The 21,616-nt window shown below is 51.4% G+C and overlaps 1 protein-coding gene and 1 long non-coding RNA gene across 9 annotated transcripts in view; one reads left to right on the forward strand and one right to left on the reverse strand.

The window, feature by feature from the left end:
• The window catches only part of Nap1l4 (nucleosome assembly protein 1 like 4), a 32,681-nt gene extending 18,793 nt beyond the window's left edge, over window positions 1-13,888 (reverse strand). For 2 of the 8 annotated variants that reach the window (XM_071615959.1, XM_071615963.1), the window contains exons 1-4: window positions 13,810-13,888; window positions 5,066-5,095; window positions 4,275-4,378; window positions 1,509-1,608 (exon numbers count right to left, since the gene is read on the reverse strand). In XM_071615959.1, the coding sequence (XP_071472060.1) occupies window positions 1,509-1,608; window positions 4,275-4,378; window positions 5,066-5,079 (218 nt within the window). In that variant the 5' untranslated portion in view covers window positions 5,080-5,095; window positions 13,810-13,888. Of the gene's footprint in view, window positions 1-1,508; window positions 1,609-4,274; window positions 4,379-5,065; window positions 5,096-9,214; window positions 9,300-13,057; window positions 13,080-13,786 lie in introns of those variants that run through there. The other 6 variants (XM_071615964.1, XM_027944091.2, XM_027944087.2 and 3 more) reach the window with 6 other exon arrangements.
• Window positions 13,889-16,052: 2,164 nt separating this feature from the next.
• On the forward strand, window positions 16,053-20,686 carry LOC114099797 (uncharacterized). Its single transcript, XR_003583954.3, has 3 exons — window positions 16,053-16,115; window positions 19,599-19,819; window positions 20,610-20,686. It is a non-coding gene; the product is annotated as an uncharacterized lncRNA (long non-coding RNA).
• Window positions 20,687-21,616: the final 930 nt, after the last annotated feature.

Genomic DNA, 21,616 nt, shown 5'->3' on the forward strand with positions numbered 1-21,616 from the left:
GGCGTGGTGGTGCACACCTTTAATCCCAGCTACCCCCGGGGCTGAGCCAGGAGGACTGAAGTTTGAGGTCAGCCCTCGCAATGTAGCGAGGCCCTTAACAACTCAGTAAGACCCTCAGTGAGTCTCAAAATAAAAAGGGCCAGGTGTGGTGGCACATGCCTGTAATCCCAGAGGCTTGGGAGGAAATAACCAAAGATAGGAGGATCATGGGTTCAAAGCCAGACTCAGCAATGGCAAGGTGCTAAGCTACTCAGTGAGACCCTATATCTAAATAAATAAAATACAAAACAGGGCCGGGGATGTGGCTCAGTGGTAGAGCCCCTGGGCCAGCCGCATGAAGGACTTCTAAACAAAACCCCCAAAACAAACAGAAAACTGGCATAAGAGGAGCTGATCAGGACTCAGAATGGCCTAGGTCATGCTGTCCAGAACTATCTGGTACCACATGCAGGTCCTTGTGAACTCACCAACAGGGCAAGCTCTTCTTTCAACCAGATTAACTAAGAAAGAACTTTAATATTTTTTTTTTTTTTAGTTTTAGGTGGATATAATGCCCTAAGGAAGAGCTTTTTGCCTGTTTTGTTCTATGTCCTTTTTTGTTGCTGTTGTTTGCTTGTTTTACGTTTGTATGAAGTAGTCCTATAAATTAATTAAAGCTTTTTCTGGACCCAGGACAATCATTTATTTAAAGAAAAGTGCTTAGTCACAATCGAGAGGAACAGAGCGGTTCCCGAACCCGGTCTTCCAGTGTCAGCCAGCACTGGAGGAAGCACATTCGCATCCTCATGCACCAGGCCAGTGTGGAACCAATTCTGTGCCCAGAGAACCTTGTCCCCAGGCCTGCAACTCCTGTCAGGGAATGAAAGACACCTTCTTGCTCAGTTTCCACAGTCATACCCACTCAGGTCTATCTCCAATTCTGTCTCTAAGAAACACCCTGGGAAAACCTTGACCACTACCCATGAGGCTCTTGGTTCAATACCCTATCAAAAACCAAGCCAGATCAACCCAAACCAAACCAAGCCTTACCCACCAAGTAATCCCCAGAGAACCCTCCAAATGGACAAAGCAAATCCCAGTGTCCCCTCTATTACAGCCCTGGGGGCATCAATGAACCCTAAATAGGAACTGATACACAGGATGGGACATCCTGTGGGGTCAAACCCTGGCCTGATGGGAGGCTCACTGCTTGCAGAAGGCAGACAGGGCGGGCTTCTTATCACTCACACTGTGCAACACAAGCAGCCACAGGCTTGGTGGGGGAAGCCAGACAACATTCTGCTGCCAGCGATGGTTGAAGTTCTCCACACCGCCACAGGGTGGCACTGCGCACTTCCTAGCAGACAACTCCACCTGCACCCATGAGTGTCCAACCACAGGGTAGGACACCCTTCTTTGGACCTGGCTCTTCTAGGCCAGGTTTGCACTCTTATCCCGATTCTGAGGCAGTGGAAAAGGTCTCTTCAACTCCATCCTGTGGCTTGAAGTCTTACCAGTAGCGTACTTACGTTTCGATGTAGCTGGAAGGAGTGTGAGAGACACTGTCAAGTCGCTCCTGCAGAGCTGCCAGGACTTGTGGGTTCTGCATCACCTGATCTGTGAGCTTTTCTATCAAGAGTCAGAAAAAGACCAAAAGTTTTTAAAACACACCCACACAGAACAGCCAAGGACAGAAATCACCTACGCAGATCGACTTAGTTTTGCGAAGCTACTAATTTCTAAACATAGCAAGTGACTTCCTAAAAACACATTCTGAAAAGTCAGGCTTTTCCTTGGCAGTGCTAGGGCCTTGCTCATGCCAGGTAGATGCTCTACTACTCAGCTGCACCCAACTCTTGTTTCGTTTTAAGTCGGGGTCTTGCTAAGTTGCTCAGGATGACCCCAAATTTGTGATCCTCCTGCCTCAGCCTCTAGAATTGCTGGGATTACGGATGTACCACTATGCCCAGCTAGTTAAACTTTATTTTAGGAGCACACGATATTCTTTGTGTGCTCAGGGATGCCCTGAGGTGTCTGATTCTTTGCTGTAGATATGCTGCACCCTCACGATTGTCAAGCTCAGTCTATCTCTGGCTACCTGGCAGCCTCCCCAAGTCCCACAGTGGTGTCCAGAAGCCAAGACCAGGAATGTAACACAAATAAAACAGGACCCATCCACGTGTGCTTTGCTAACCTAGCTGAGGAAAAGAGTGTGACCTGTGTCTAGACACTGTGCCTGCCAGCGTCCTCTGCCCTGCTGCTCCCCACCCCGCCCTTCTGCTCTCACCCCTACCCTCCACAGTACACTGCCCACCACCCTGCTCCCTGACATCTCCCACAGTCCCACACTGCACCATTGGTATTCACAAACCCAAATTCCCAGAATAAAACGACACCCACAGGGTAGAAAGTGTCCTTCACTCAGCTCTGACCACAGAGTGGGATTAATACCGGGCTCATGGCATCAGACTGCAGGACTTGGTGAATAATTTCCCTCTTAAAACAATAAAGAAACCCCTCCTGTACTTGAGGAGGTATATACACTTGGGAGCACGCATGGAACGCGGGCAAGTCAAACACACCAACCAACTACTCTATTTAAATATTTAGTTTTTATCAAGGGGCAAAAACCCAGGGGCACTTAACCACTGAGCCACATCCCCAGCCCTCTTTGTTTTTTACTTTGAGACAGGGTCTTACTGAATTGCTTAGGGTCTTCCTATGTTTCTGAGGCTGACCTCAAACTCGTCTCAGCCTTCCAAGCTGCTGGGATTACAGGTGTGTCACCACTCAATTTTAATGCAACCACTAACATGAAACATTGTACTTAATGTAATTTTTCATACAGAAAACTGCAGGTACATGCACAATCTGTCAAGCACTGCACACATATAAAAACACATCTCCTGAGGCTGGGGTTGTGGCTCAGTGGTAGAGCGTTTGCCTAGCACGTGCAAGGCCCTGGGTTTGATCCACAGCACCACATATAAATAAATAAAATACAGGTACTGTGTCCAACTACAACTAAAAAAGTATTAAAAAACAAAACAAAACACATCTCTAGATGTGTCATCTGAAATGGACTAGAAACAACGACTCTGAATATATATTTTCTGGTTTCTAGGTTATCTTTCCCCACTAAAAGAACTGGGCTCCTTGGATAAATGGTGATTCCTGGTCTGGGGGGGACAAGGAAAGCTCAAGGTAAAATGGAACATCACACTGTGCTGCAAGACCAGAGGTGCTTCAAAACGCAGGGGACTTTAAGAGGACAGCTGGAAGAGACCCACTGGCTAGACAGGACCACCTCATACCAAGGGAAGGGCAGCACATGACAGCACCCTGAGCCGACAGCTCAGTACAGGGAAGGGAGCTCTTCCGTCCACGGTGTGCAGGAGCAGGACAGGAAAAGCACCCTTTGACAGCCTCCAGTCATTCCAATCCAGCAAGACCGTCAGTGGGCGTGACGATCAGGAGTAGCGGTGAGTACAGACAAGGTCTAAGGACCACGATGACAGAAGCCAACAGGGTCCCTAGCAGAGGCCAGGCTGGCACCACATGGCTCCTGACCTGATGTACTACACCACGTCATCTCTGGGTGGCTCTCGTCAACAGGCTCACCCTGGACCTCATCAGGACAGAACCAGATGGGGCACGCTACAGGACAAGTGTGGGCCAGAGCATGCTGGGTGCCAGCCACAGGGAGGCGATGCCAGAGCAGAGATGCAACCCAGTGCCAATGTGACTCTCCAGCAGGTCCCAGACATGGTGTGGGGCAAGAGCAACTGCTGGAAGTACAGGAAAACACATATGCCACAGACCCCGGATGATGGCACTGGGTGGGCGCTGAGCTTCTTGGTGTGGTAATAGCACCATGTCTCTAAGAGTACATTCCAGATTTTAGGAATTACATTAAATTACTAGGAAAACAGGAGATATCCACAACTTGCTTTTGGACAGTGAAAGGTGGATCTGGATATGTAAGATTTTTTAATGGGGAAAGTTATCACACCTGTGAAGTTATGGATACAATGACACATGGAATTTGCTTCACAATAAGCAGGGTAAGGAAAGGCAGGGTATGGATGTGTATCTGAAGCCCACCTAAGTGAGGGCAGGTAAGCAGAGGGCGCTGTGCTATGGTTTACTTGTGTAGAGTCTGAATTTCCTATTGCATGGTCACTTCTAAACCAGGTACGGATCTTCATCTCGTACTGATGTTTCTAACCCTTCCAAGACTGAAACCCCACACTGGTGTTAGTACAGTACATATTCCAGAGGAAGAAGTTGCCCACCTGCAGGTGAGCCCTCCAACTGCGTTTCAGGTGCAGCTGACTGACCTGGGCCACCTGCATTCTTAGCAGCTTCCCCTGAATCTGGAGGCACACCATCTGAAAAACTGAAACAGTGTGTTTAAAAAGTATCACCATCAAGAAAGTTGCAAAAACAAACCACAGGAATAAGTTTTCCTCCCATTTTTTCCAACACATTAGGCAGTGTTTGCAGCCACAGAACCAGGGAACACGACAGGGAATGCGCTGCGTCCCGTCACCCCAGGGACTTACCTGTCCTGAAGGAAACGCCCACCACTCAGCACCCTTCTCCCACCCACAGAGTTCCAACTTGCAGCCCTCGCTCGGGCTTCTTAGTTGTTGTTTCTTCCCTTAAAACTCTGCTCCCAGCCCTCAAAACCCACCAACCCTACCAACTTTGTCCTGTCTGGCCTCTGCTCATGCCACCCAGCAGAGCAGCCCTGCCCGTGTGGGACACAGTCCCCTTAGTGCTCTGAAAGCCAGCTGACTCTCTAAAACAATGCAGCTCCACGGGAAGAGAGCTAAGACCCTTCACGGACATGCCTTCCTCAAGCAAGGCAGAAACACACAGCCCAAACCCACCCTGAGCAACCTACAACCTCTCCCTTGACCACTGTCTGAGGCGTTTCTTCACCTTCTCGGATCCATGAGAAGCAAATGAGCTACAGAGTGAGTGCATTCACATGTTTTTCTAGAACTGAATGACACCCACCCTGGCTCTTGCTCACTGACCTTGCTTTAAATTCTGATGAACAGAGTCCATTCAGGCTTACCTGTTATCTGCCATCTGAATGCTCTTATTCCTACAAATCAAAGAGAGTCACAATTACACTCACAAACAAAAACATCTGTTCAGTGTGCTCTTCCACACTGTTTATGGGATGGAGATGCACTATGAGGGCCAGGGGGACTTTCTAGGAGTGAAGTTAATATTCCAGGTCTGGCTATGTTATTTGGGTTCACTCATTTGCTAAAACTCATTTAACTGTGTACTTAAGACATGCACTTCAGGGCTGGGGATGTGGCTCAGTGGTAGAGCACTTGCCTAGCATGTGCAAGACCCTGAGTTCAATCTCCAGCACTGCGGGGAAGGAAAAAAAAAAGCGCATTTCAACAGGTACAGTGGCACATGGATCACAAGTTCAGAGTCAGACTCAGCAACTGAGGCTCTAAGCAACTCAACAAGACCTTGTCTCAAAATTCAAAAAAAAAAAAAACAACTTTAAAGGGCTAGGGATGTAGCTCAGTGGTTAAGCACCCCTGGTTCAATTCCCAGTACTAGGAAAAAAAAAATGTGTATTATATGAAAATTTTACTCATAAAATGTCGCTTACTGGCACTAAAAAGACCAAGCTTCTTGATAAGAACAATTAATCCTAATTTACAACAGGAACGTCTGAGTGAACACACCATGACAATATAATAATGCTAGTCCAGTTATTTCAGACCAATTCAAAGCATCCGCTGGTGTTTACACTAGCTCTCAAATTAATGCACAGCACGATGTTCTAATTTCACCTGCTAGTTCTGCACCTCTGACTTCTACACTGAAGATGCCCTGCTAGGTAACATTATGTACTGCCTAGCCTGCTCGAGGCCCTGAGTTCCATTCCAACACCACAAGCAAAACAAAAATAACAAAAAACACACTCAGAATCTCACTTTCATAGGATGTTTAATATGATCATCTCTAGATGGAAGAACTGAACAACGTTTTACCCATGAATATTAAAAGATGGGTCATAAGGTGCTTTCTTAAATAGAAGAACTTGATATTGAAAAAGCTGCAAAGCCCAATTTTCACAAGTTCAAGCCAATATATAAATGCATTGCCTGAAAGGGCCCTGAATGTGTACTAAACCTGAACAAAGCTCCTCAAGCGTGATGGAGGGGACCCTGCGTGCCTGAACTGCTCCAGCTGAAACCTGGCCCATCTCCTTCCCAGGATGCACAGAAAGCCAAACCACTCACTCACAAGCTTTTGGAAAAGAGAGCAGCAAGAAACTTCTGTACTCATGACAAACAGCTCCAATTAGAATATATGACCTACAACTATTTTGCATTTAACTCAAATGCACTTTTAAATTAGGTTTTTACTGTTTGAAAAAAAACATATGAAAATACTATAGATTATATTGTTTTTTAAAAAATTATTTATTTAGGTAAATTAATAAGAAAAAAAATGCAATAAACCCTAGGGTGGCTGGTCACACCACACTGTCACCACAGCAGTAGCCAGGTCTAGCCCCACCTCAATGTGACTGGAACACCCTTTATGGGCCCCCTGGCCTTCTGCAGAGCTCCAGTTCATTCCACATGGGAACCCAACTCCTACCCTCTAGCCGGGCGAACCTCACCCTTCTATTCTCAGTGCATGCTCCTCTGCTGGACCTGCTGCAATCACAAGATTCCCAAGGTGACAGTTCACCTTTTCTCACATTATACATGCAAGGAGTGACACAGACCAACCTTCATAATTGTTACATACTGAAGTTTTTCTATGAGATTTTACACACACACACACATACAGAGCTATACTGGAGATGGAACCTAGGCCTCACACATGCTAGGCGAGCGCTCTATCACTGAGCACAACCCCAGCCCCATGACATACTTTTGGTAATGGTCCCTGTGAGCATCTCTGTGTAATAGGCTCTCCACCACAGTTATTCTTAATTTATACGGCAATAACAGAATTGCTGTGGTAGTATTTCTGGGTCAGAGTATGAAGGGATCCTGACCCCCCAAGCTGCCTACACACTAACACCACTTACACTCGGGCCACCATGCCTAACATGCACCCAGCGGCCCCCTCCCTCAATTACACTAACTGCCAAAGGGAGCCTGCTGTCCTGGAAGCACCGACCACTGCCATTTTCATGAACAGACGCCTCTTCGCCAACCCAGCAATGCTGCCCAGTAAGGCCACGCCTTCCATTTCCAACAGGCGTGGACCAGGGAAGGGCTGCTGTTCCAGGCGCTTCAAGCGTTCTACACTCACATCAGCTCTACCAAGGAGGGACCCCCTCAGTTTAAGTGAGGAAGCCGAGGCTGGAAAAGACAAAAGGCCTAGCCCAAGGTCACAGGCTGGCAGGATGTGGATCTAGGACTCCAAACTAGATCCTTCCATCCCTCCCTACGACTGCTAAACAATTCACCTGGGCTACAATTGGCTAACCTAACCAATTCACATTTGAGCTTCAATCAGGGTCAGTCGGATTCCTGCTGTTCTGCTAAGAACTTCCCAAGAAGTTCACTGTGTCTAGAAAGGTGAGAACATTCCTTTTCTACCCTGTTCACCAGCTAGTACCAGGACGCGTGCCCAAGAGGTACACAGGATACACAGACACTCCAGCAGACACGGGAAGGCCCCCCTCCAGCCTGGCAGACTCCACCAACTCGCACCTTTACCGTTGTACTTGGCAACATCATGAAAAGGCTTGCAAAGCCTGACACGCTTCCCTCTCAACAGCAACAAAGTGCCACATCAAGGACAGAAAAACAGGCCAATGCACTTAAACGATGGAAAGGAAAATAATTCTGAATGACGAAAAACCAACAAACTGACCCAGAACTCGAGGCCTAGGACAAAGCAGACCCAAGGAGCGAGCAGTGTGGCTCTGCGTCCCCTCCCTCCTCCCTCCCCACTCCCCAGCTGCAGCCTTCCTCTACACTCAGCTGCAGCACTCCCGGGCCCTGGGCCTCGGCCTCTGCCTTTATGCCCCCCACACACATGGACTGTTTCACCCGCTGTCTGCTGTGGGACCACCAAATCAAGTAACTAAACACTGCTCCCTTGACATAGGAGGACAATGACATTTATAAAGAAGCTGGACTTCACTTCGGTTTCATCACCAGGAATTACTTTGTTATAAAGATCCATCAAATTTGAAGATTTGAGGGAAAACAAAAGACCCATTTGCTTTAATGTTGGAATGCCAAGTTTAATGTTGGTTTCAAGAAGTCACAGTGCCAAGCCCTATCAGGGAGGAGGCCCCCCATCTTTAAAAGGCACCAGAAGACTACCTACAGTGGGGGACTGTGTTGTGAACGCGGTGGTGCGTATGTCCACAGGCCTATATGGAGTCGAGCCACTCAGAACACGGGGGTGGGGGGGTGGGGGTGGTGGTGCTGAGGCAATGCTCATGCGCATTAGCAGAATTTAGCCATTCCACATTCGGTACCAATTTCAAAACACCATATTTATTTGCCAATCAAAAAGAAATAAAGCAATCAAGTTAGATTGCGGAAGGGACAGCAGGCAGAACAGATTTTCAAAAGAATGCAGCTATTCCCTCCCAGGGCCAAGTCTGCTTTTACGGATCAAAACACCACAGTGATCTTTTTTTGTGTGTGTATGTGGCAGTGCTGGGGACTGCACTCTACCACTCAGCCGTACCCCCTCCTGCAACACTACTACTTATGAATTAATTTCCTTTTATCTCAACATAAAGTTTTCACAGGAAAACATTTGAACTTTTACAGAAAACTATACAACACTGAACTATAATTTTTACCTGAAAACAGTCGATAGCCAGAATAACAATGTAATTTCACATTGGGTTCCTTTGAAAGACAAAGGCATGAGCCCTTAGAGTGTGGTCACACTTCACAAAACCTCAGTCTGAACAGTTACTACCTATCACCAAAGAGATTCAAAGGTTCCCAGTGCCTGCCCGCTAGATAACTAACTGATCAATCAGCAACAGTGGTTAAATTAACCCTAGAGCATGAAGTGGCGCAGGTGAAGCTGAGGGTGGCAGGCCACCTACTGATCCTGGAGAGTGTGACCAGCCTTGGTTCAGGTCCAACTCTCCAAGAGCACTGGCTCATACTGTAGCTTAGGACTATGTTGGAGGGACAGAGGAACCATCCATGCCAAGAAAGAATCAGGACCCCCCACAGGACATCCCAACACCTACCTACAAGCCTGGTCAGTGCGTGAGCCCCAGCAGTCCAGATCTCATTTCACTGCCCCGGTCCACAGCTCCTTTCCCAAGCCATCACCATTCCCTAGCATCTTAAGTCAACCAGGTTGTTAGTTAAATATGTCAGCAGACAAGTTAACAAGTAATTAAATAGCCAGGTAATCTGTGTAAATTTCCAAACTATGGGAGAATGCAAACCAATATACCCTTCATTAACAAAATGGGGGAGGGAGAGTCAGATCCTAACGCACACAGGTGCTCTTGAAATTATGCTGTAACTAAATCCAACTGCATTTAATTATCTAATTTATACATACCTCCCTTATCTTCTGACACACATATGTGGTAGTGAATAATAAGATAATATTTTTTTTCAATTCACAGATACAGCTGAGCAAGGTGGCACATGCCTGTAATCTCAGCTACTCAGGAGCATCACAAGTGCCAGATCACCTGGGCAACTAAGAAGTCTGTCCCAGAATAAAAAATAATAATGCTGGGGGTGTAACTGGTGGTAGAGCACTTGTCTAGCATTATGGTGCCCTGGGTTCAATCCCCAGTACTGCAAAGTCAACCAACCAACCAGACACACGTTACAGGTAAACCAAGACTGGCAAGTAGGGTATTGTTGAAGCTAAGTGATGGGTATAGGATCACTATTGTTCTTGAAAAGGATGAAACTTTTTATTATAGTGTTAGAAATAATGACTAAGCAGTACATTTGTCATCCCATCAAAGAACAAATTCCATGAAGGCAGGGACACTATCCTGCTCAATGCAGTAGTTCCAGGGCCCAGCACAGGATCTGGCATGAGATGGCCAGGAAATTGCTGTCTAATAAATCCACTGCTGTTAAGTGACAGCTGCCTATTACCAGCACACAGCATGGCACCAGAGACCCCATTCAAACTTCAGCCTGTCCCAAGCACCTTTCTCAGGACACAGAACAGACATTCCGGTAGTCATACCTGCTTACAAGATCTACTGAAATAACCACCAAACACTCCACTTTTACTGAGGCATGGTCTTCCGTGCTACACTCCTTTTTCTGTGTTTCTTGGCAATTCATGAGAATCTGATGTTCGAAAGTTTTCTCAATCCAGTACTTAAAAGATCTTGGCATTCTCGTCAGTAAGCCATGTCCTCTCCATCCTATTTCAAATTACAACCACCCAAGACTCCACTCTTATCTTTTTCTCAAAAGCACCTCCAACCATGTAACTTGCTTGTCTGTCTCCCACTGCAGACATGAGAGCAGGGTCTTAGATCCTGTGTTATTCAGTGGAGACCCCAATACCTAGAACTGTGCTTGGTACTCATGAGAAAACAAATACATAAGAAGACACAGCCAGGCACAGTGGTGCACACCTGTAATCCCAGAGGCTTGGGAGGCTGAGACAGGAGGATCCAGAGTTCAAAGACAGCCCCAGCAACTGCAAGGTGCTAAGAAACTCAATGAGACCCCGTCTCTAAATAAAGTACAAAATAGGGGTGGGGATATGGCTCAGTGGTTGAGTGCCCGCCCCTCAGTTCAATCCTTGGCACCAAAAAAAAAAAAAAAGTAGATACAAATCACTGAAAGCCACCTCAGAATAACTGAGTAAACAAGTACTAACGTAAGTATATACTTATAAAACTTGAACAGAAGGTACAGAACTATCTTTCTCCTGCAACTATTAAACAGAAACTATCTCACCTTGTTTTTGAATAGGCTTTTCTTTTCCCTCTGGACATGGGAGGAAAGCACATTTTAAGAGGTGGCAGAGTACATTTTACACAGATTAAGAATTTAAGGCTACATAGAGCAGTCAAGATGAAGAGTAAAATTCACCGTGATTTTTTTGTAGTTACAATAGAACAAAGCTGTAATGTCCCTCCTTTTACTAAACACTCACAAAATTTAAAATTTAACTACAGACAGAGCAAAAGCAACAGGACTTTCCCTGAAGCAGGCAGGGTAGAAAACAACTGTCAGGTGAGAACAAATCTATGCCATCCCAAACTTTTTCTTAAAAACGTCCTAACAGGTCTGGGGTTAGTGGTAGAGCGCTTGCTTAAATTGTGAGGCACTGGGTTTGAGCCTCAGCACCACATACACAAAAATTTCTCCACTAGCTACCCATCAATAAGGGTCTCCCACTTATTACATATGCCCCCCAAAGACAAACCCCCTGACTCATTCAGGGAGGCTCCCAATTTGCTAACAATCATGAGGCCCATGCAAAGTAAGCAGAGACCGGAAGAGAACAGTTTCCTGCCATTCCACATCAGCTACTTCCTATCACTGCAGTGGTACAAGAGTCAAACTAAGATGGGCCTTCTATTCTGGGTGCCTAAAACACACTTGTCTTAAACAAAAAGCAAGGATTCCTTGGCTAGCAAACTCTCAGCAAGCTCAAGGTCCTAACTGGAATGACTGGATCCCAGCAACACCCAATCTTCCCACTGCACATAGCTGATGATCCGAGGCCATAGGGAGTGTAGTCCTGAGGACTGAATGAGGGGCACTTTACCACTGAGCTACACCTCCAGCCTTTGGTTTTGTTTAAAGACAGGGTCTCACTAAATTGCCCAGACCAGTCTCAAACTTGTGATCCTCCTGCCTCAGCTTCCAGAGTCACTGGGACTACAGGCCTGCTGCATGTGCCACCAAGCCTGCCAGCCTTGGGATTCTTTGGCAAAATTTTTGGAAGCACAACATAAACTTATCAAAACAGGTTTTAAATTGCAAACAACCAAAAAAAAAAAAAAAAAAAAAAACAAGCCCCTCTGAACTCCACTGTGCTCACACATTCATATTTGAGATTACCTCCTCCTAATGCTAGACCATCAACTGCTCAAAAGAAGATGTAAGATTTCAATCCTAGGCTACTAAAAATAAAAACCCTGGTAAGCTAATGGATTTTTTCCCCCTCGGAGTAAAGGCTCTCGCTATGTTGCCCAGGCAGATCTCAAACTTGTGGGCTCAAGCTATCCTCCCACCTCAGCCTCCTGAGTAGCTGAGGACACAGGCATGCACCACCATGTCCAGCTTAGTGGAAATAAAGTTTAGGATTCACCTACAAACTCAGACTGTAAAGTGGCAAACAATCCCATCTCAAAGAACTTAAGTCTCTATAGAAGTATGAAATGCTTCACACAGGTAAACTCCTCTAGCTCACTGTCTAACTGGCCAAGTCACAAAGCCATGATGTCTTGTAAGGTGGGAGGGAAACATCTCAGAACCTTAACCAACAAGTCAACCTGCACAAGTATGGAACGGAAGAGTGTCACTAGAAATGGGGAAGAGCAAGAGAAGTGGGACAGAAAAATATTAAGAGGGACTTTTAGGGAGTGGGAAGGGTGCTGGGGGTGGGAGAGAGTAGATCAGTGGATGTGCAGAATGAATGCACAATGGATGGATGTATAGAAGTATCACAGGGAATACACCAATCTGTACAACGTGCAGTGACTGTAACAAAATAGGTAAAACGTATGCATTCTTTCTTGGAATTCAGTTGACCAAGTTTATCAAACCTGAAAATGATAAAACTGGCTACTGTTAAGAATTCGGCCAATTCCTCCAATTACTATTCCACATTCTTTCTGAAAAATACAGCATTCTAATACAACAAAATGAAAAAAACTGGTTTTTAGATGCAATGATATATGGACACAGACAACAGCAGACATTCTGAACCAATGACACTGCTCAGACTGGGGAAAAAACAGACTGCCTAATAAGTTATCTGAGACAGCAGTAAAGCGTGCATAAAATCACACGGTGAGTAGAGGCCTTGAAATTCAGGCGAAAGTGTCCCTGTGGAAATTTGGGAAGGTTATAATTCCTACACCTACCTAATCTATAGATTGAGCTCTCTCATAAACAATTATCTTTACAACAGCTTTGCGGACCAAAAATCTGCAGTCTTGGTCCCCCCACCCCCCACCCCAGCACTATGCCGGATTCTGGACTTCCAGACTAGGGAAGCTCTTCTGGCAAATCCGTGCAAATATTCCAAAATCGGAAAAACTCCAAGACCCGCAGCAACACCTCTGGCCCCAGCGTTTCAGGTAGGGGGCACTCGCAAACCGTGACGCGGCGGGTTCACCGGGCCAGGCGACCCGGCCGCCCCAGCACAGCCGCTGCAGGAGGCCGGGCTCCGCGCGCGCTCGGGCCGCCGCGGCAGCGCACGCACCCGGCCACGGGAGCCGCCGGGCGCCCCGGCTGAGCCGCCGGGCAGGCGCAGAGGTGGGGCCGCCGCTCGCGCCGCCCGGCCCGGACCCACGGACGGCTCGCGCGGCCCGAGCGCGCCCCGCCCCGGCCCCGGCCCGCCGCCCGGCCCCGGAAGCCCAGCCCCGCGCCGCCCGAGCCTGCGCGGCGCCGGCGGGGGGCGCGGGCCGCACGTGCGCGCGGGCGGCGGCCGCGGCGCGAACAAAGCGCGGCTGACCTTCACCGGGCGGGGCGGCGGGCGCCGCGGGGAGGAGCGCGGGACGCCGTCCGCCCCGCCGCCGCCCGCCCTCCGCCCGTCGCCCCGAGCTCCGCCGCCACCGCGACCTCCCGGCCGCCCCGCCGCCCGCCGTTACCCGCAGACGCCGCGCGCCCGCACCTCGCGCCTCCTGCGGCAGTGGCGGCCGTGCCTTCGCTCGCTCCGGGCTGCGCCGCCGTGGCCGCCAACAACGCCGCCTCCGGTTGGCCGCGCCGCCTGGCTCCGCCCTCAGCGAGCAAGGCGGGCTACGATTGGGCGAGCGCAGCGCAAGTCAACTGGGCCTCGGCGCCGCGCGCGGGGACCAATCAGGGGGTGATGAGAGGCAGGGGCTCCGCGCCGCGCTCAGGCCCGCGAGCCGTATGCAAATCGGGTGTGTGACGTCGGGTAGCCCCGCGTCCTGTGCGCTCTCCCGCCGCCACTCAGCACGTGGCGGCTGGCGGCCGTGCCGCTGTAGGCTGTTTTCCGGCTCAGCCGCAGCAGCGTCCGCGCCCAAGTGCGTGGCGATGCTCGGCTGTGTCCCCAGGTCTGTAATACTTCCCGAGCGGCTCTTCAAAACTTCCATTTCTCCTGGCGCGATGGCGCACGCTTGTCAACCCAGCGGTTCCGGAGGCTGAGGCAGGAGGAACGAAAGTTTGAGGCCAGTCTCACCAACTTAACGAGACCCTGTCTCAAAAAATAAAAAGGACTGGGGATGTGTCCCAATGATTAAGCGCCCCTGGTTTCAATCCCTGGTAACAAAACAAAACTTCCCTTTTCTTTGGGTGATGGTGCTTCTGAAACTACACACGTACACACACATAAATCCTACCCCCCGCACCGGGTTTTCACTGTGCTAACGAGTTTATAGTGGAGGACGGGGAGATTTAAAACCATCTGCAGACTCCTGGCAGAGGGGTGAAGGGCACGGGTTGCTGCAAAGCCCCTCGGGGCCGGAAAAGCAAGGCGAGCCCCCTGCAGGAGCTGGGTGTCCACCCGGGCCTGGGCCTGAGTGCCGCCTGGATTCCTTAGTGCCCCTTAACTGCCGTCCCACTTTTCCATAATGACCATGCAGTGCTCTTGGCGACAGCGGGAAAGGAAGCACAGACCGACCACGAAGGAAAAGAACCTGGAGCCTGCTCCAGTGTGTCTCCCCTACTCCACGGTCTCAGGTGCACCTGCCTTCATTGGTTCTGGCCCTGCCTGGATGTGGGGGTTGGTGTGGGAGGCACCAGGTGGGGGAGCCTCCCAGCTGAACCCTTGGGAGACCTGATGGAGGCGGGATGGGTGGTGGGGGTGGGGGTTCTTTCCCCAGGGTCACTTCTGTGATGTGGTCACTGGTTTCCTCTGGCCACCACAAGAAAGTACCACAAACCGGGTGAATGAAACAGGCATGTCAGTCCTCTGGTTCTGGAGGTCAGGAAGCTGAAATCAAGGTGTGACGCAGCTGTGCTCCCACCGGGACACTGGGTGAGGGGCCTTCCTTGCCCCTGGAAACTCCTGGTGGCTCCAGGCATCCTTGATTGTAACCCTGCCACTCCCAACTCCTCCGTCTCCATATGGCCTCCCCGTAAGTGTCTCTTCTTTATGAGGATGCCAGTCACCAATCAAGATGTACCCTAGGGATTCCATCTCAGTGTTCACACCTACAAAGAACCTACTGCCAAATGTCACAAGCCAAGACCTATGACTTGAATGTAGCCTTGGGAAGCCACCATGCAGCCTACCATCACGGGGGGGGGGGCACTGTGCCAGTCACCCCTGCCACTGGGCTGTGTAGAAGGTAGCAAGGGTTAAAGGGCAGGGATTCCTGCTGTACAGATTCTAGCTGGGTGACCCTGGCAAGTGCCCTGCCCGTCTCCCGTCTCTGAAGTGTAGTACCTGCTTCACACGGGCACAGGCACTGAGTGAGCAGCCAGCTTGATGCGGCCTCTGCTGTCCTTACCACCCCCTTCACTCGGGTAGTAGGACACCTTTGGGACAGGAGAGGAAGCAGACCCCCCCAGGCTCAGCCTGCCCTGAGCTTTGGGGTGCATCTAGTCCTACACAGGCCCCGGGCTCACAGCGAACATGTGTGGCAGCTGGGAGCAGCTGCTTGCTGAGCCCAGGGCTGAACCCGAAGCTCTGAGGGGCTAAAAGACTGGCTCTTGGGTCTGCCTGGGGCTGGGACGTTGGACCCAGGAACACACCTGCCCGTGCCTGGAGATGTGCACCCTCCAGGTGGGCCCCGTGGGTTTGAAAAGCAGGCCATGAATGTCACACGTTCTTTCTGCTCACATCTTCCCTTATCAGCACCCTCCAGTCACTTGGGTATTGAGGATGGCCACCCCCTCTGAGAGGCTTCGCTCCCACCCAGTGCCACCTCCCTTTTATTTCCATCAGGCACTGCTGCCTGCGTCCTTCACTTGTCCCCACCACTAGAAAAGAGCAGTGTCAGCAGGCTTCCAGGGGTAAGGCTGATGGGGCTGAGAGCTGAGGACCTACGGAGTGACCAGCTGGGCTTGGCGTGTGGAGCCTGCCCGGCCAGCTGCATACTGTGTTCTGGGACCTGTAGATAGCTCAGGGTGGCTCATGTCCCTACAGATAGTGTGGGGGAGCCCACAAGGGAGGTGTCCCCCGTATGACAGGGATTGGGGGAGGGGCAGGTGATACCTGGGTGAGGCTGCAACTAGGGAATTGTGGGCAATGTGTAGGTGGCCCAGGGGGCCCCCGTTCCTCTTGCATTCTCTCAGGTCGGTGCATGGTGGGTCTGGGACCCCCAGCAGAAATGGGAGTGACCCCGTGAAGGGGGTTCTTTGCAACCTGGAAAATGCCGTCTGTTCTGAAATTAGGTAACAATCATTACTTGCCTGCACAATGACTGCATGATCTGTTCTCCATTTTAGTCGTGGATGAATTTTTGATAAGTATTTTTATTTTTTTGGTACTGGGGATTGAACCCAGGGGCACTTAAACACTGAGCCACATCCCCAGCCCTTTTTTATATTTTATTTAGAGACAGTCTTGCTGAGTTGCTTAGGGCCTTGCTAAGTTGCTGAGGCTGGCTTCGAATATCTCATGATCCTCCTGCCTCAGCTTCCCAGCCACTGGAGTTACAGGTGGGTGCCACTGCACCACCTCTATATTTCATTTCTTCATTTATCTATTTAGTGGGCACCAGGGATTGAACTCAGAGGCACTCGACCACTGAACCACATCCCCAGCCCTATTTTGTATTTTATTTACAGACAGGGTCTTGCCGAGTTGCTTAGTGACTCGGTTTATGTTGAGGCTGGCTTTGAACTTGCGACCCTCCTGCCTCAGCCTCCTGAGCCACTGGGATTACAGGCGTGCACCACCGCACCTGGCATATTTTTAATAGACACACAGTAATAATGGGTGTTGATGGGGTCCAGTGTGGCATTTCCATGCCGGGGAGCAATGTGTACTGATCAGGTCGGGGTCACTGGCGTGCCCACCACCAGTTCTGTGTGCGGGAGCGTGAAGACCCTCTCTGTGCCAGCTGTCGGGAAGTGCTCAGTTGCCACCAGCCAGTTCCTCCGCTGTTGCTGTGCCATGGCACTTTACAAGTCAGTCCTCCTGCCCAGCTGCACCCCGAGCCCGTGTGCCTCCTCTCCAGCCACCCTCCCCCACCCTGCCCGGGCTCTGTGGCCACTGCCTCACTCGCTGCTTTGGGACCCTGCTTTAGCTTCTGCGGAAGTGAGCACGGAGCACTTGTCCCTGTGCCTGGCGTGTATCACTGTGCTCAGGTTCTCTGGTTCCCTTGGTTTCGTGGCACATGGCAGGACGCTCTCTGTGGCTGAGCGCTCTTCCATGACGCTTTTGCACTCACACCCAGGAGGACTCCTTATGGATGGCCGCAGAGGGCGCTGCGCAGGGCCTGCACTTGCGGTGTCTTCAACGTGCCAACGTCAGCTCTGGTGGTTCTGGGGAGCGGGACAGCGGTCCCGCACAGTTCTGTTTCCGTGTTCGAGGGCCCTCCGTGCTGCTCCCACGATGTCCCCAGCAGCACTGTGCCAGGGCTCCCTTTTCTCCACATCCTCAAACTGCGCCTGTTGCGTTTTGTCTTTCATTGTCACCATCGGATGGGGGCGAGGACAGCTCACGGTGCTCTTGATGTGCCTTTCCCTGTGCCCGCGTTTTCCAGGCCCTTTCCGTATCTCATTTGGCTCTTGGGTGGATTTATTTCCATAAAGCACTAAGTCGTTTCTCTGCTACAGAGAACAGTGACTTATGAGACTGGTGTCTATTTCCTGTGGCTGCTGCAAAGTCTCACAAACCAGGGGGCTTGAAGCCACAGTGGTCCCTTCTCTCAGCTCTGGGGGCTGGGAGTCGCAATCCAGGCCTCAGCAAGGCTGGGCTCCTCCCAAGGCTCCAGGCAGGACCACAGCCTGTGTACCCCTCTTACACAGAGCCAGTCACACTGGATTTAGGGCCCCCAACTCTAAGATGACCTTATCTTCACCCATCTAATCACACGTGCAGACCCTATTTCAAAAAAGGTCACATCTGCAGGTCCAGGATGAACATGAACATGGGGACCCTATTCAACTCAGTACAATGTCCTGAGAATCTGGTGCTTCTCTTGTGTCAGTGGCCATTCTCAGGGGACATGCCCCTGTGGGGTGAACCCTTTGCCTCAGTGGGGCTGCAAATTTCTGGACATTCCATATTGAATGCTCAGAGCTGCTAGGCTGAGATTGAGGCCTGGCCCACTGCTGTGGGAGGGGACAGGCCTCTTGCTGACCACCCTCACTGAGAGCCCCTGCTCTGCCATCCACAGGGGCCAGACACCCGCAGTGGCCGCTGCTCTGGCCCCAGAGGACAGTATGGTCCGGGCATTTTGGACCCGTGTCTGAAGATCTCAGGAGCCGGCTGAGCAGGTTTTCCACTTCAAACCCAACACCCAGAACATGGGAACCAGCCCGTCTCCCTGAAGTCCCTGCTCCTTCCTGGAGACGCTGGAGTCGGGGCATGCTCACTTCTGCTCCTGAGCCCTCAGGCTCCAGGCTCTGGTGGTGCTAGAACAAGGCCCTTGCTTAGAGCCCAGTCATGCTAGACTCGGGGGACAGAAGCCTGCCTGGCTAGCCACTGCCCACTCAGCCCAGGTCCCTTTCACCTGGAGGGTCCCTGTCCTTCCTGAACTAAGCCACGCTCCTGCCTGGCCCTCCATCTCAGCTGTCCTCCAGCTGTGGGTACCCAGGGAGTCTGCCACCCCCTGCCCTGTCCCCTAGTCTCCCATGAGCTCTGTCCCTGCCACCTGCTGCTCACATTAGCACTGCCCACCAGTAACACTGACATGAGGGCAGGAGAGGGGTGGGTCTTGGTTTAAAAATCCCCAGATGCTGCTTAACTGCAGTGGCTGGGGAGCCCTGGTATTAGACTCCCAAGGTGGCCCAGGGGCTCCTTGGCACGGAGGGTCTCACCCCGTGGTTCTGGCTCTGCACCAGCAGCCCTCCCCAGGTGCTGCCACCAGCTGTGGCCGTCAGCAGCCGTTTTCCTCTTGGGTCCTGCCTCCCGGAGCTCAGGGAACCTGGCCTGTGCTGTGCTCCTGGACTCCCTGTCCTTGCAGGTGGTCCCTGAGGCGGACGGAGCTCTGGAGGCAGACCGGCACCTGGAAAAGCAGGCGGCATCTGGCTAGCTGCGCCAAGTCGCCCGGGCCTGTGGTGGTGGTAGGCAGCATCTCTGTTCCCATCCGTGGGGTTGCCGCCACTGAGGGAGGGGGTGCCTAAATGACAGGGCATTGCAGGGAAGGACACTGGAGGCACGTGAGGGCACAAAGAGCCTGTTTCTCCGTCAGGTTGGACGTTGTCTCCTTCATGTGATCTTTTCTTTTTGTGGTGCTGGGGATGGAACCCGGGCCTTGAGCAGGCCGGGCAAGCTACACCCCAGCCCCTTTGGCATCTGTGAAGTGACTGTGCCTTTCTCCCTAGAACCCACAAGTCACCTGTGGGGGGACACTTTGCCACGGTGCGTCATGCAGCCCCTGGAACTCTCCAGCCGTCTCAGCAACTCCATCAAGACCAGAAAGGGTCGCCCTTCTACCAGTGGGCAACATTGGGCCAGTCTTCCCTTTAGCTGGGCCATCTGGTGGCCCTGAAACAGTCCCATGAAAGGAGGAAGAATGTCTGATGCGGTCACTTATGCACAACAGGTTTGTAGAGGAAGGGCTGCCACAAGAGCTGCTCCAGGAGTGACAGTACTCTTTGGCTCTGTTTCTGAGGGAGAGCGGAGGCTCCTGGGTCCCAGCTATCACACTCTCCACTGCCCCAACTGTCCCAGACATGCCAAGGGGAGCTCCCGGGGAAGCTGTAGATCGAGTGCCGGGGTCCCGCGAGCCCCGAGGCCGCACTGTGCAGGGCCAGAGCATGCCAGGTGAGTACCAGGCACCCATGCTGGCAGCGGGTGGCTCCCCATGAGGCCAGCGCATGGGCAGAGCTGCCTAACTGCCACCACAAGGACACACCACTGTCCCACTGAGGTGACCTCCTGCTGTCCCCTGCAGCCACCCCCACCACCCCCATAGCTAGGTTTGAGAATAGTACCTACATGGGTGGCATGTGACCTCTGAGATGAGCTTTCCCCTTAGTGTGATTCCTAGACCCAGCCAGCAGTACATGCCACTGGCTCGCCCATATTCTTTTGCTGTGACTCCATCAGTCATTAGAAGTGTCCTTCTTTGGACACAAAGAGTCCAGGCTTCCCACTTCTGTACTGGCGGATTCTGAAGGAGGTGGCAGCATCTAGCGCTCACTGCTCCAAGGAGTCGCCTTCCCGTCTAGAGCCAGGAGACACTCTGCGGCTCACACTGTCGGTCAGGTCATATTGCTTTGTCCAGTTCATACGGAACAGCACAGGGACTTAACTTGTTTTTTTAAGTTTGTATTTTATCTCTTACATTAAAATCCTGGTTGCTGACATCAGTGTTATTTGCTCTGTCTCAGCATAGAGTTTGGAAACACCATATCAATGTTACTAGAGGCAGAACTACCATGTCACGCTGGACTCCTGTGCACCCCTGGCCTGGGCAGGCCCCCACCGAGGTGACTAGCAGAAGCCGGTCTCTGAGCTGAGCTGATCAGTTTCCAGCAGCCATGGTTTGGATCTGAATGTCCTCCAAAGGCCCAGGTGTAAAGGCCTGGTCTCCAGCCCATGGTGCTGTTGGGAGGTGGGGGGGGGGTCCAACTGGGAGGAGGTAGGGTTATGGGGTTGACCCTGAGGGGAGATTGGGAGCCCTGCTCTTCCTCTCTCTCTGCTTCTGGCCTTCACAGAGAGCGGCTCTGCTCCACCACTTGCTCCCTGCCATGAAGTTCCCTGCCCACCACAGGACCAAGCCGGCCACAGTGGCAGACAGCACACTGGGAAATAGCTGCTGTGGTTTCCTGGTCCCCCCAGATTCCTTCAAAACCTGTCCTGCTCCTCCCCAGGGACGTGGATGGCTCTTTGTGATGGTCTCCACTAGGAAGATGCCATGGCCTCTGGAGTTAGGACCCTCCAGCTCTTCTCTCTGGACACAGCCTCCAAAGTCGCTGGGAGAGACCACAGCAATGAGAGGTGCCCAGCAGCCCCAGCCCAGGGCCAGGTGAGAACCCCAGATGAGCTGCCTGACTGCCAGGAACTGCCTGCCAAGCCCCTGGCCAGTGTAGCCGATGGCTGTGGTTCTCGGCCACCAGGTTCTGAGGTGTCTGTTATGTAGCAATAGCTAACTGGGACAGGCTGCTTAGTGCTGTCTGGGGGACTTTTTTCTTTTAAATATAAAATACCAATAAAGTTTGGGCTAGGGATATAGCTCAGTTGGTAGAGTGCTTGCCTTGCACACGCAAGGCCCTGGGCTTAATCCTCAGCATCACACATACACACACACACACAAAAGACCGACAAAGTCAGCCTGCACAGGACAGCCCGCCAGCTCTGGGCTGAGGTCCTACAGGGACAGGGCTGCACCAGCCTC

This window comes from Marmota flaviventris, chromosome 9, assembly GCF_047511675.1.
Source record: "Marmota flaviventris isolate mMarFla1 chromosome 9, mMarFla1.hap1, whole genome shotgun sequence".
In the NCBI taxonomy this organism is placed as follows: domain Eukaryota; kingdom Metazoa; phylum Chordata; class Mammalia; order Rodentia; family Sciuridae; genus Marmota; species Marmota flaviventris.